Raw genomic sequence first — 14,516 nt, forward strand, 5'->3', positions numbered from 1 at the left:
ATCTCCGAGTGAAGAGACCCGTCACATCCCTCCACCTGCCACTCCCCTCCACCTCTTCGTGCAGCCAGACCTGTGATTTTCTCCTGTCTCAGACCTGATGACAGACTGACATGTTCATTTGTGGTGTTCAGTCTCTTTATGCAGAAAGTCCTCCCTTTCTAAGCTGGAAATACTGTTTTCAAAAATTTTGCAACAAATGGTGGTTATTGGTCTCATTTTAATCTTTTTTTTCCTTAGTTTTTTTGTTTGGTTTTTTTTTAATAGCCATATGACTATTCTGCATTATGTAAATATATAAAGATAGATGGTATTATTTAACCAGTCTTAGAAACAATTTATTTTATTATGCATGAGCAGTAAATCTGATAAAAGAGTCAATGATTTGCAAAGGAAGTTATATCTGCGTATGGAGGGCGTATGAAGAATATAAGCCTATTTGCTGATGCTGTTAGGCTGAAGCATATATTTGTTGCAGGTAACACTGCCTCTCCGTAGCTCTAAATACACTCTCTCTGCTGCTGGAAACCTGATGCATAGGAAACAGATTAAGAGTCCAGTTAATGTGCCAATTGGGGAAGCAGAGATCTGACCTCTCTTTACAGATTCCACATGCGACAGTGGGCAAGTTGTTTAACTTTGTTTTGCCTCTGCAAAAATGAAGATTCTTAACTTACAAAGGGTCATGGTAGCTTAGATCATTAGTGTTTGTAAATGACCTGGAATTCGATGATCTGTGGCCAGGCCATCCACTATAAATTAATATAAACAGAAAACAATGACACAACATCTGTTGCTGTTGCTGTTTCGTGTTACAGGTGCTAACCCAACTGAGAGAACAGGTCTCTGTTGGAGCTACCAATGTCTCATAACACAAGGTATTATCATGGTGGTGCTATGTATCAGCTGAATTGACTTTTCAAGGCAAATTTCAAACACGAGCCCTTGTTTTTCCATGCCGTTCAATGCTATTGCAATCTTACAGACTTCCAGAGTCTCTAATTCCCTTGTATTTCACTAGGAGACGTGTCTTGCAAGGTTGCATGGTGTAGCAGTTTCTCATTACTCTCTGTTTTAACTCTCATTGGTCCCAAATGAAGGAGAGACTGTTCTCTGACTCTGGAGTTGGAACACCTAGATATAGTGGACAGCATGATGGACTAGGTTACCTTCCATGATAATAGCTTGTTCTGGAAAGAATGTGGTAAAATCTATGGGTGGATTTTCTCATCTCTCATAGCTTCCTTGACAGCTGTCTCCTGGCTCTCATCCTGAAACAGCATCCTTGAGTTCTGTATGACTGTGAAAGGCAAGAGCAATCTTCTGGTCTGTTCCTCAACAGGGTGGTATTTGCACACATTCTGTGCTGTGACTGTCCTTAGCCTTCTCTTATTGATCACACCATGCTAAAATTGGTTACTGGTTTTGGACCCCCCATTGGCTCAGAGCCTTGAAATGATTGCTTCCAAGCATTTAGATGGGTCCCCATGAGATGGTGTTCTCTCACACTGAGCTGTGTTGGCCATCAGATTACCACCTCCCTCCCTGCTCTAGTTATTAGTTGAGAGTTTTTAATGTCAACTGATACTGGCATGAGCTTAAATGAAGTGTTCAGCACTCCAGCAAGAATCAGCAGAGCCCTTGCTTTTTAATTTCTTGGGTTTTGGGGTTTTTTTGAGAAGACCTGCATATCCATTAGCATGATCACCTTGTCCCTTACCAGGTGTCAACCGTCTGCTCTCTTCTTCCCCTGAACATGTGTACTTTTTCTCCCCTGCTCAGTCCTGTCTTGCAGGTGGTTTTGGTCCCTGAGGACAGCTGCTATTCCAGTTCTGTAGCAGCCAGTCCTACCTGGAGAAGGCAGACAAACTTATTTTTTCCATCCAATCTTTTCATACTAATCCAGTGAATTATTGGCAGTGGTAGAAGTGGCTGGAAAGGTGGAATAAAACAGCATTCTATATCACTTTGCTGCCCAGACACTTGTATTTCTATCTTTTACTATCTTGCTTGGCTGTATAGTCCAATCAGTTTTGACGCTGTTTTCCTTGCAGCATGTGGATTTGTGCGTTGTAGTCCAGTGCCTTTTAGGTCCCACTCTTTCTGAAATATGTACTCTTTGAAATGCTGGTTTTCAAACCTGTCTCCTGAAAGCCATTGGCTGTATGGCATCATTGTATCACAATACGCAGACATTTCAACAGCAGATTTTACGCTAGTTTAGATCTCCAAATGACTGGAGAAGAGGGGCTTTGCTTTGTCTTCCTTTTGACACTGTTCCAAGTTATTGTTGTACCTCAATTCCAACATCTATTTCAATTCCTCAAAGACATTTTATGATCTTGCAGAAACAGCAAATCGCAGGGTAAAACTTTGCCATAGAACTTTTACAACATCCCAGTCTCAACTCCAGGGACTGCCTGTTGACATGATGTTGGTGACTTACCTACTTTTGAGGCATCGATGTTGCCCAACACTGAGATGGCGTTAGACTTGCTTCACATTCAAGAGTACATGTGGGAGTCTTACCCACCATTTCAGAGAGAAATACAAACAATGAAGATGCAGACAGGTATGCTCTTTGCAAATAGCCATGGAAGGAGTTTATAACCTGCTTAGAACTTGCTGGGAGAGCTGCTGGTGTGACCGCTCTGAAACCTACTTTATTTATGATTTTTGGTAATCAGAATTTTCTAACTGATCACATAAACAGAAAGACTTGAGGGGAACATAACTTCTATCGGCTCATCACAGATGACCAACGGGACATCAAATGGAGATGGTGAGATATTATGCAACACAGCTGGATTCAGAAGAGGATATATCTGTAGAGCTGAAATCTCAGTGTAAAATGAGGCTTCGAATACTGTGTGAGGAGCCAAAACTGTGACCGTTTCAGGAGCTATTGATCTGTTCTGGAGCCTGCCCTATTTGCAGTAAGCATCCCTAGAGTCTCTCCCCAGCAGAAATGCCACATATCCTCATATGCCCTTCGCAGCGGATGAACTCATTGTTATAAATCCCTATTAGCAGCTGAAGGACAGACTTTTTTTGTCAGTATCTTTTGTCCTACTTTTTGATCTTGTTCCTCGTTTCCTTTTACCGGTATCCACATATTAAGCACGTGTTTCATGGAAACATATTGGGTGAAATACACATTCAACAATTCAAAGCTGGTGCGCTCTGAAGTTTGTAGCATTTCAGGGATTTACTTATAGGACTCGTGCTGAATTCCGGCAGAAGGGGGCAAGTTTTACTTGCTGCTTGTAACAATTCATATGTGTGTTATGTGTATGTAATTCATATAACCTTAAGGCAAGCAGTTGCCTGTTCGCAATACTGTATAAACAGGCAGGGCATGTTGATGCCGTATTCAGAAGTGTGATTACATCTTTCCCAAGCTCAGTTTAATCTATCCAGCCGCAGAACCCCAGCAACAGCAGCTGCAAAGCTGTAGTAGGACAGATTTCAGAGCAGGTCCTGAGAGCCTACCTGGGGCTCTGGTATGCCCTTGCTACAGGACGCATGGCTTCAGCTCCTGTCAGCACCTTGATTCATTGGATCCGCGTTTCTTAGCTTGGCAGTTGTCATTTCCAGTGGGAGCCAAGTTCAGGGCAGACCAGTGCACAGTGGGAAAATGGAAAGAGGAGATTTCCTAGCTGACCAGCTGGGCCATAATGTCTGGCTCAGACACCATCATAGAGGAAGCAAAACCAGTCACAAAAAGAAGGGATAGGGAGGGAGAACTTGTGGGAAACAAAGATGATTTTAGAAACAAATAGAGGAAGCTTTCTGTAGGTCAATGCGTAAGACATGCTAAATAAAGCAAACTATTCCTGGCAGTGAGTGACATGATGGTCTGGGGGGTTTAGGCAATCTCAACCGGTGTGTGGGAAAGACAATTGCGGTGGTCGCATCATGCCATAGCTGCCAATCTTGCAGTTCCTCCTCCCACCCCAAACTGCGCCTGTGTAAGCAACGGGGACCGGGGCAGTGGCCGTGACTATCAGCCCGTTAAAGCTCACAAGAACACCACAAAATGACATCCATCCGAATGTTTCCTCAGAGCAAAGCGTGCTGTGTATTTCTTGCCAGCTTTGTTTCATTAATGAACTGCAGCCTATTCAACATAACAAAAACTGAACATAAGGCAATTAAGGGAATCTTGAATTACCAGAATCTAAATCTCCATGCCTGTTATCCCCAGCTACCAACAGGGATTACAGAAGTAATGTTTTCTCTCTAGATGCCACAAAAAGAAATGGGTTAGAAAAACTTAGAAAAAGCAACCTTTTGGGGGGGGGGGGTTGACGGAGTTTTGCTTGCAGCCTTACTGGTGGGAAATGGGAGACCTGGTTTTTACAATTCTCATTATTTAAGTAGCTTTTTGTCTACGTGTTCTGGTCTTCATAATACACAAAGGAAGAGGGAAACGTGTGTGTGTTTTCTATCCTTTTTTTTTCATCCTGTTGAACCTACAGTTCTTTGCTGAATTGTTAACATACAGTATAAAAGCAACTGAAATATGAGTAAAAACCTTTTTGATGGAGACAGTGTTCGTCTTGAAGCCATGTCACACTTGCTCCGTTGGACTCAGTTTGATGAACATGTAATGATGAGGCCAGGTTAAACTTGTTTCTCCTTTTGATCATTACCAGTTCTTCAACTGCTATAACTGTTTGTAGAACCGTTTAGTGAACTGCACCAGAGAAATTATTTGGGTTAAAAATAAGCAAAACAAGCCTCTCTGCCCCTACTTCCCCCCCAACAAAAGATTCTTTGCCCCATCTCAGTTTCCTGCTCTGAATCCTTGCTTGGCCCCATTGTACCAGCACAGCTGAGAAGGCAGTATGAGATAGGAGTAAGTGAGGAGGGAGTGTCAGAGGTGGAAAGGATATGTGGTGGCTGTTCATACCACACCACCACAAAAAGAAGCTCTCATCCCACTGCATGCACAGGGCTTTTAATGTATCTTGTTGACCATCTCCACAAAGTCAAGAGTAAGATTTCACTGTAAGACACTGTTGTTGCAAACCCCATACTTAAGTCCTGTCTTGACTGTATGTAGATATTACTAATGTAATGCCTGAGTTGTTATAGTGCCCAGACCTATGTCCACCTCAAAAAGGACAGCAATATGCTGTCGGGGAGGGATCTTGCACATAGTGGGTAGAGAATCTCATGTGGTTTGCTGCAGTGCTTAACACATAACTTGATTCCTAGTGATGAAAATGACAGTTTTGGGGAGTTATGGTCTTCTTGCCTTTTCTAACTGGCTTTTTGGAACAGAATGATGCAAGTATGGAAGCTCAGGGATGTCTCTTCTTGCTGGCTTCTCATGTTCTTCTGTAACCAGATGAGTCAGCCTTCTCTTTAGCTGCTCTGTAGATCATAAACAGTTTACACTAATGAAGTTGCAGGCCAACACTCTAGAGCTCTCATAAAAGTATATAAATGGTTTTCTAATATTCAGGATAAACCACAACAGTAACAGGGAGTGTGTTGTGTAGGTTTGAGACAAATAAGCAACAAAGGAAAGTTTGTGACAGGTTATTTTTCCTTTGAATGTCAAATGAATAAATATTCTCCTTTTTGTGTGTTTTGTTACAACAGATTTGCATTTTTATCGGAGAAACTCTTCTGTTTTCAAACTGGGCTATCACAGCAGACATACTAATGGTGAGTGTACTTTGGAGCAGCATCTTTCTCTTCTGGTGGCCAGAGCCAGAGCAGTTTGTCAGCTTGCAAGAACAACCTGAAGTTCACAATTCCTTCCAAATGCCTAGCCTCTACTTCAGCCTATTCTTTTTTTTTTTTTTTTTTAACTTGCTGAAAAGGAAAGTGAGAGAGACAGAGAAATAAAAAAAAGATTCCTTTTGTCCTTTGTTCTGAGCACTAGGGAGCGGAGATGTCCAGAAAGGACACCATTACTGAATTCAAATAGTTTCCCCAAATTTTAAGTATTTGCACAAAACCTCACATGCAACGAAATCGGCCAACATTTCCTAATAGTCAGCACGTTAGTGGACTTTGTTATCAATAACTCAGCTTTGTTCTGCAATAGGAAATCCTTCCCTCCCTCCCTCCTCTGACCACAAAGGCAGCCATCTACCTCTCTCTTTGGATGAACTCCAGCAAACCTACCATTCAACACATACACAATAGAAAACCACCTCTGGGAGAGGAGAGAGGAAAAGAAAGTATAAAGAATTTTTGGACTATGTCCACCTTGTCCAAGAGGAAACTGTCAGGGACTTTTCACCTCATGTCCTTCATTTTCTATTCTTTCTCCACTGTAGAGCTTTTTAAGTCTTTCAAATCAGCAAGCTGACCTCAGCAGCTAGATTTTCATATGAAATAATCTGGACATTTGTTAGAGAGCCTTGCGTGTTTTGTAGATGCTTCCATCAGAGATGTGCAGAGCCTATGAAAGATACTGTATGTTGAAGTCCCATTGTGAGCAAGGTTACTTGTTGTTATTGTATGAAAAAGAAAGAAACTAAGGTACGGAACCATTATGGGACTTGCCCGAGGTCTTTTGGCAGAACTAAAAAATATAGTTGGTCTGGCATCAGTAGAAAACTCCCTTGACTTGTATTGCTTATGCAAACATCAACGAGAAAACAATCTGGCTCAATATTCCTAGATGTAAAGATAATGGTGTTGATATATTGATTCAGCAAAGAACTTCAAGCTTCTGCTTAAGTTCTGTTTATGATTTAAGTTCAAGGTTGTGTTTATATTTTAAGATAGCTCTGTAGTTGCCATAACTGCATTGCCTGATGAACTTTCAATCTTTAACTCATTTGTGCAGAGAACGCTTTGGGAGGTGGGATGGTTAATTCCACTTCTCTCAGATATGAATAAAGCACAGAGAAACAAAGATTATCAGCGTACTTTGGTAGCATTAGATAGCTTTTAATTACCGAGGTTCATTCCTCCTACCAGTGTAGCTTTAGCATGATAAACTCTGCATGGGCTGAACAGGTGGTTACGCTGTACTTACATGCATTTTGCAGCTTGTACTGAGTTCAAGGGTGCCGTGGCCGTTCGTTTAGTGGTATCTCAACACTTTGACAGATATGCAGTCTACAGACAGCTGCGTTGAGGAAGAAATTATAGTACAGTATTTGTAGTTGCTCATTACTGCCTCCTGCCAGAGCTTCCTGTCGCATCCTGCCTTTGGCTGTGATGTTCCTAAGTGCTCCCAACTCTCTCTGGTCAGAATTAGCTGATGGGCTTAAATAGCAGATCTTTTATATCCTCACTAGCATTGGCTGAAACAGGTAAGAGCTTGGCCGTGGAGCACATCTGCAGTCCTCCAGCAGTGACTCTCAAAGAGCAGCTGAGGTAGTCATCTCTGCTGCCAACACAACGCAGCTGGAGGGAGGGTACTTGCTGGACGTGCTCAAGGTCCTTCAGAAAATCTGTGCCAGAGAGAGAGCTGAAGCTTGACATACTCCAGCTAACCCTAAAAGATGTTTTTCAGCTCAACTACTTGGTTATATCAAGTGTACTAAGGATGCCATCATTGTCCCATTTTAACTACTGAGATTTTTTTGTGTTGATTTCAATGTGACTTAAGTATCCTGTAGATTTTTAATAGCTTTTGTAGGGTTTGCCATCTGTATTACCAGCATCCTATAGTCAGTTGCATTTTGTAGGGATGCATTTGCAGTTATTCACGTTGCTTTAGTGCAAAAGAACTCCATAAGAAATGATTGGAAACATTTGGAAATAATTTCTTAGTTCCAATTTCCAAAACATGGGAAAGAAATGAAAACCATGTTAAAAATTGGATTTTGTAATTGATGCCAACTCTCAAGCTAGCTGTTTTCTTGTCTGTTTAGAAAAATGAACTGAGTGTCATATATAATGCCCAGCTTAATGTATTATCAGCTTGAGTAGACTTGTAAAACTGCTATACAAATAAATGTAAACATCCACTCGGATCAATGCAAGTCTATCAACAGATGGTCTGAGGTGCATTCATGTTACACAAGGGGTTTGGGAGGATGTTTAGTCAGACAATAGGTGAGAGCCAGGGCTATAACCATGTTTGACAGACAGCTTTATAAGAAGTCCTAACCAGAGAAAGGTGTGGATATGCTTTAGCGAGATGCACTTTACATGTTTGGCAAATTAATTTCTACTGATTACTATTTATTTGGTGTAATCAGAAGTGTGTCTGTTCTTGCCTGAGGCTGGTAAGGAGTTTAAAAGCATTATTAGATTAAGCTTAACAACACTTTCATCATATACATAAATATTATCCTGTTTTCATGGATAAAAAGCTCTCAAATCTGGCTAAACACTGTTCCCACTGATTTCATTATGCCAGAAGTGAGGCTTTTTGGAAACTGCTTCCCAAATGATTTATCATAGCTCTCCCAAGATTTACAGATCTCATGACTGCCTAAGAACCCTATCATGCAAGTTGGTAAGCATCGTCAGAGGTTTTGCAAGTTTAATTTCTTTGGCAAAACAAGGATGTTTGCTTATTATCTTCAAATTTAATTGTTGGCTCTTCATAGCTTCGTGCTTCCATTGCATCTACTGTTCTTGCCAGTGTAACGGTCGGTGTGCAGCTCCTCAAATTGTCTGCAGTAAAAGGTGCTGAGTGCTAGGTTTGATAAACTGTCAGCACTGCAGAATGTACTGCACTGCCTGAGATTTTGAAAGGCTGATATTTTTTCCAAATGCAAATTTGTACAAAACAGGCCTTATTCTCCTGAGCACAACTCCAAATCTCCTCCCAGGCACATGCTCAGATGGTGCTTAGGGAAGAGGGGAATGTTTCTGATGGAGCATGCTAATTATGAAACAGATTTTATCAGCCATCTTTGCAAATTGGCCTCAAAATTACCAGAACCCCAAAGCAGCATTAAAACTGCCTTGTAACAGCAATAATGAATGAGCTTCAGTGCAGCAGGCAAGTGTGTAACGTTCTGAGACATGCTGAGTGCTTGGGACTTTGTGGAAGCTGGTCCTAATAGCGGGGGTTTTCCTCCATAGCATATCTCAAAAATAAAGATGTTGGACAGAGGCTTGGTGGCATTTCTGTGTAAGAGCCAGCAGGCAATTTAAAGGGCCTCAGCTATTGTGATCACAGTCTGTTTAGGTCTTTGCCGAGAAAAGCCATCCTCCAGTTTATGCAAAGTCGTGACACTCATGCAAAAAAACGCTCTGCATATTTCTTTTTTATTTTAAAACATTAGTTCTTTTTAAATGGTCATGAGCTGCCTTGGAGGAGCTGCTTTAATGTTTTGCTGTAGAGTCAAAGTCTTCTTTTAGGCTTGAAACAGTCAAAGACTGGTGCTCAGCTGTGCTGTAGGCATGGAGGAATGTTGCTTTTGTTCCCTATGAATAAAAACCAATTATTTATGTAGTATAAAATACTGCCCTATTTTTACAGACAAAGATAAATAGCGTTTCTGGAAGTTCTCATTGTTGCTTGTCTCAGTGTGCCTGCACACATCAGTAATCTGAGTGCTGTGGTTTAGATTTTAAGGGAGGGTTAGGAGTGCCTTTGAATGAAGGTACACAGCCCACTTCAAACAGTTGAGCGCAGCCCTGACCAGGAAGGATGGGCCAAGGGGCATCTCTGCAGTTCCGTGGGCCAAGGGCTGCAGATGGATGTGTACTGCTCCATGTTGTGCTGTCACCTGGAGACCAGGTCAGCCACCTTTTACTTCGTTTAGAAGTATTTTTTTAGACAGCGTCTGCCTAGGTCGAGTGAAGGGTCTCTCTGAGGCTGGTTTCTCTGGACCACAGCCTTTGCCTCTTCCAAGCAGTAGTTACAGCAGGGACACCTGGACTATTTCCAGGCTCTGTCAGTGCCTAGAACAGGGTTGGCACGTGTTTTCTTTGCCTTTGGTGCTGAAAGAGGCCAATGTGCATTGTCCTGAAGATTCCTGTCTGACCCTTCTGGGGTAGCAAAGTGTTTAGAGAGTAGAGTTTTCTGTCAAAGATTAGACGTAAACATCAGAACGTAAGTGCTTTGGCACATGCTCTTTTACTGGGAGAAGGGTGATCTCTCCTTGGCTTTCCTGGTTAATTTATAGCAGACCAACTCATTCTGCTGGTTTCACTACAGGAAGGGGATGTCAGCAGTAAACCATGGCCTTTCTGAACCTCTATTTAAAGAGCAGAGGTTTGCCAAAGCTGCTTGGTCAGCCTCCCTGCCCATCCTCTGTGCTGTGCTGTGTTCTGCCTCTGAACCTGGAGTCAGAGATGAGCCAGGATGATCCCACGGACTTCCACCCCGGCTGCTGTGGCTCTCCCACCTCCAGTTTCTGTGGGATGTTCAAACCAGACCATGTATGGTTTGAATTTAGGTCTATTTTAGTATCAAAATGGCCATTTAGAGCTGTAATTTACTGCTGTCTTCCTAGAACAGTAGATAATGTTTGCTACCAACTACTTCCTCTCCATCAGAATAAAATGTTTTTTAAGTAGGGATGGGGTGGAGTATTTTTTTTGTGTTTTGGAGATGCTGGTTTAAGCCTTTTTTTCTTTCAATATCTTCTTAGAGGAGAGAGGAAAAATCTCATGTTCATTTGCTTGCCACACGTTGGGTTTTTGGTTTGGGGGATGGGGGTGTTTGTCACTTGAATTCCAGACTAAATTTACCAAGTTTTGGCACTTTATAGTGCCAAACCATATTGATGATTTCAACCATCAATAACTTCTTTAGCTAGGCAAACTGAAAACTTGCTGGAAATTTTATTGCTACTTGCAAAACTATATATATGCGTAATACAGATATACATGCAAAATTATGTCTTAATATATGTGTGTGTATTCATGTGTATAAATACATATATATGCACACACACATATGATGCAGGTATCATTCAAATTTCTTTCTCCAGTTGGCACCAATTCACTGCCGCTCCCTGAAAGTGGTAAGTTTTTAATAAATTTGCCATTTCCTTTGTCATTTTGCTGAGAAAATGGATAGAACATAGAGTCAGGCAGACTTTCTTCTCCAGATTTGTTAACATAAACCTTATAGAAAGAAAAATATTTTAATGTAAGTTTAAAATTCCCGTTTCACAGATATACACAGCTCTGGACTCTTGGGTTAGGTGCAATTTGACTTTATATTCTCAGATGCCCTTTCTCAAACAGCTCTTGCAGAATGCTTCTCCATTGCACCTGTGTGAACTAGGGCCAGGTGGGAAGAAGAACAATAACTCTTTTTTTTTTTTTTTTTTTTTTTTTCCTTCTGTCTAATCTATCCAGGTTGCACCCATTACCCTGCATCTTTGGGGAATGGTAATGAATTGTGTGGCTCTCCTACGGTTTTACAGTGTGACCTTCAGTACATTTCTGTGTCTCTAATAAAGTCTAGACCTTATTTTCCTCTTGGGATTTCTGTGAGCCTTCAAGTCTGATTTGAGCTCCTGGATGCAAAAGGAGGACAATGTCTAACAGCTGCAGCCAGGCGGCTGCTGTGGATCTGATCAGCTTTTGCTCTTCTGCTGCACAACAGGAGTTTAACAGGGTACCCATTTAATATGCGGCATCAAAGTGCATTAGCAGTGTGCGTTTGCAGCTTTGTCAAACCAGTAATGAAAGAACTGGCAGGTCATTCTGAAAGCACGTGGTAAAACCCTAAGGAGAAGCATTTAATCTAATTTTACCCACCGTTCCTAATTGTCTCTGCTTGGAATGAGATGATCATTCTAAATAGGCATCAGTTTCTTCTAGTGTGGATTTTCTCAGTACTGTTTCTTTTCTTTCCTTTTTTAATGGCTAACTCGTTCCACTACAGACAGGGCAACTTCCCTTCCCTAAGAGGAAGTGTTAAAGCACTGAAACAGTGCTTCAGATCCTGTGCCCTGAGATATGTCGCTGTTGAGCAGTGAGTTCTCCCTACCTCAGTCAGCTAAGGTAAATTGATCTCTGTGTATCTCTACCTGGGGATGTGCCAGTCCTGAAATGCCTCATTTAATTAATAAATTACTTCAGGAAAGGATTCCAAGAAAAAGTTGAAGTCTGGGAAGGCGTGCCTTCTAAAGAAGGACTAAAGGCAGCCCATCAGAGAGAAAGGGGACAAGTAAAAGGGATCATGGTCTACAAAGAGCTAAACAAGAGAGTCATTTCTGGCAAGGTAGATAGCTCTTCAGAGCAACAGAAAAAGGCAGAACAAGATTCAGTGCTCAGAAGCTGAAACAAAGCTCACTTGGATTTAGAGACCTATTGAATTCCTCATTACTTACAGCCTTTAAATCAAGACAGGATCAATTTTTAAACCAGGATATGTGGACTTGATGCAGATGTTCTTAGCCAGCTTCTTTCACAAGTTTTATGCAAGAGACAACTACTTTTTTCTGCTCCTGAATGTGTGTTATAAAATTAAGGTCGTTCCACAGGATGGGGGTTTTTTGGTTTGGGTTTTTTTGTTTTGTTTTTTTTCTTTTTTTAATCTTTCATCCCCTTCCATGGTTAGGGCTCTGTTTTGTGTGAGCTCTGGTCCTTTAGTGGGGAAGTAATTTGTGTTTTCCACTGATCTTGTGTAGTCAGACTGATTCTGCATGACCTGGCCAAGGGCGTCATGTTGTATTAGAGGAGTGGAGGCCAAACTACGATATCTTGGCTATGGAAAATTTTCCTAACGTGTCTTTCTCACTTTTCACAAGTGGAATCGCAAATTTTTGAGAAAAAGCTAAAGTGGCTCAAGATGGAGTGGGAGGGGAGAATGTGTGTCCTTTCATACTGATGTGAATTGCTTATGATTTAGGAAATAAAATGAGACCTTTATTATGGAAAAAACACAATATCCCAGGTTACAGCAAAGTCCTTGTTTGAGGAAGGCTGGCGGTGCTGAGCAGGTTATGTGCTGCAGGCAGCCTCGAACTTCACTCTCCCCATCAGTGAAGCAAAATACAGGCTGAGGAGCAATAGCAACGTGTCTTGTGGGCGAAGTTGTTAGTCAAACTCATGCATTGAGTGCTTCTGAGAGGAGTGCAGACCGAACAGAGTTTCCTTCCCTCGATACCTGCCATCAGGAGTAGGAAGGGGAGCTGAGCTCCCCAGTTGCTTGAGCCACCTGTGGACACTGGATAATGGCTGTGTCTGCCACCAACATTGGGGGAGCTTCTTTGCTTTATCCTGACCTGGGTATAAACTGAGCAATACAAAACAGCTGGACAGGTTCTTACTTCAGTTTCCTTATGTATTTTTTTTTTCTTTCCCCTTCTCCTTTGCAGTATGTGGTCATTCCAACACGCCGTGCAACCGCAGTGGCCTTGCAGAGTTTCACTTCACACCTCCTGGGAGATGCTGGCAGTCCTTATCTGATTGGATTTGTAAGTGCTCACAGCAGGTTTTGGCAGGGTTGCGTGCCCACGTTTGTTTTTGTTTACTAACTGCTTATCTAAAATGCCAAGTTAAACCACGCTAGGGAAGGAAGGCCTGAATTTATCAGCAGAATGGGAAGCGGGTGCAGTACAATGCAACTTTTTTACATGCTTATGTTCTCGGTGGTTTACAGTTCAAACCTGGAAGGACCACTTGGGCATGAGAAGTGAGCTTCTGAATCTTTTTAGCCTCAGGCATTTGTAAAGCTTATAGACAGCTCCGCAAAGGGAGAGTGGTTGCTTCTGTGGTGTGGACATAGGTCCGTTAGAGAATAGACTGGAACAGAGTTGTGTGTGTGTGTTTAACTGTTAATCTGCTCTCAGAAACCAAATATCTGTTTAAGGCTAGCAACATGCAGCTGTTCTGACCTGCTAATATTTTGAACCTGGTTTGTATGATAAAAAATGATGGTGTAAAATCCATGGTGGGATGGGTGTGTATATTTTGGGGGTTTTATTAGTATTCCTTCAGGTGTGTATGCTTTGGTTTTGTATTAGTAGTATTCCTTTCTATTACTGCTGCAGTTGTTGGCCTTGGTGTGACTGAAGATCTCCCTTATTATGCCACCATTATCCTAGTACAGAGCAAAACAAAAGACTCTGCTCCAAAAGCTGACAGAGAGCATTCACAGCTGAAACTATAAGGCCTGAGAAATTTAATGAGGAAAAGAAATCTAGATATACTGGGGTAATTTCTTTCCCTTGCACACTTCTGTGGAGTTTGATGCATTGAGTTTCAGAGAACATAGATCATCATTTATAAACTATAGTAGCTCCTATGTAAAGCCTTAAGTGGTACTGCTCATGTTGTGTTGAAGGCGCTACGGTTTTCCAGTGATGTAACTGGGATCTTTGCTAGTCCCGTCACCTGAGAGACAGAACTTTGATGTGCTCTTCCAGCCCAGTACTGCTGTGTGACACAGCTGCTGGGTGCTGTGGACCTTTTTTTTTTTTTTTTTTTTTTTTAAACCCATCATTTCTCACCTATTCATCCTGTAGATACTGGTGTGTGTATCTATACATATTTATTTTTATATATATATATATTTAAATATATGTAAACATTTACTCTTGAACGCCAGCTCCCCAAAATGATACAGTTGTTCTGTAACCCTCTGAAGCATACATGAAGAGACAGATGCAGCTAAGGCT

The 14,516-nt window shown here is 41.6% G+C and overlaps 1 protein-coding gene across 2 annotated transcripts in view; it reads left to right on the plus strand.

The window, feature by feature from the left end:
* Positions 1 to 14,516, plus strand: part of LOC126039212 (sphingosine-1-phosphate transporter SPNS2-like) — a 138,965-nt gene that overhangs the window by 95,303 nt on the left and 29,146 nt on the right. The window contains exons 9-10 of one of the 2 annotated variants that reach the window (XM_049801994.1): positions 5,611 to 5,676; positions 13,215 to 13,313. In XM_049801994.1, coding sequence (XP_049657951.1) covers positions 5,611 to 5,676; positions 13,215 to 13,313 — 165 coding nt within the window. The remainder of the gene's footprint in view (positions 1 to 5,610; positions 5,677 to 13,214; positions 13,314 to 14,516) is intronic. The other variant, XM_049801995.1, reaches the window with a different exon arrangement.

Source organism: Accipiter gentilis, chromosome 6 (assembly GCF_929443795.1).
Source record: "Accipiter gentilis chromosome 6, bAccGen1.1, whole genome shotgun sequence".
Lineage (NCBI taxonomy): Eukaryota > Metazoa > Chordata > Aves > Accipitriformes > Accipitridae > Astur > Astur gentilis.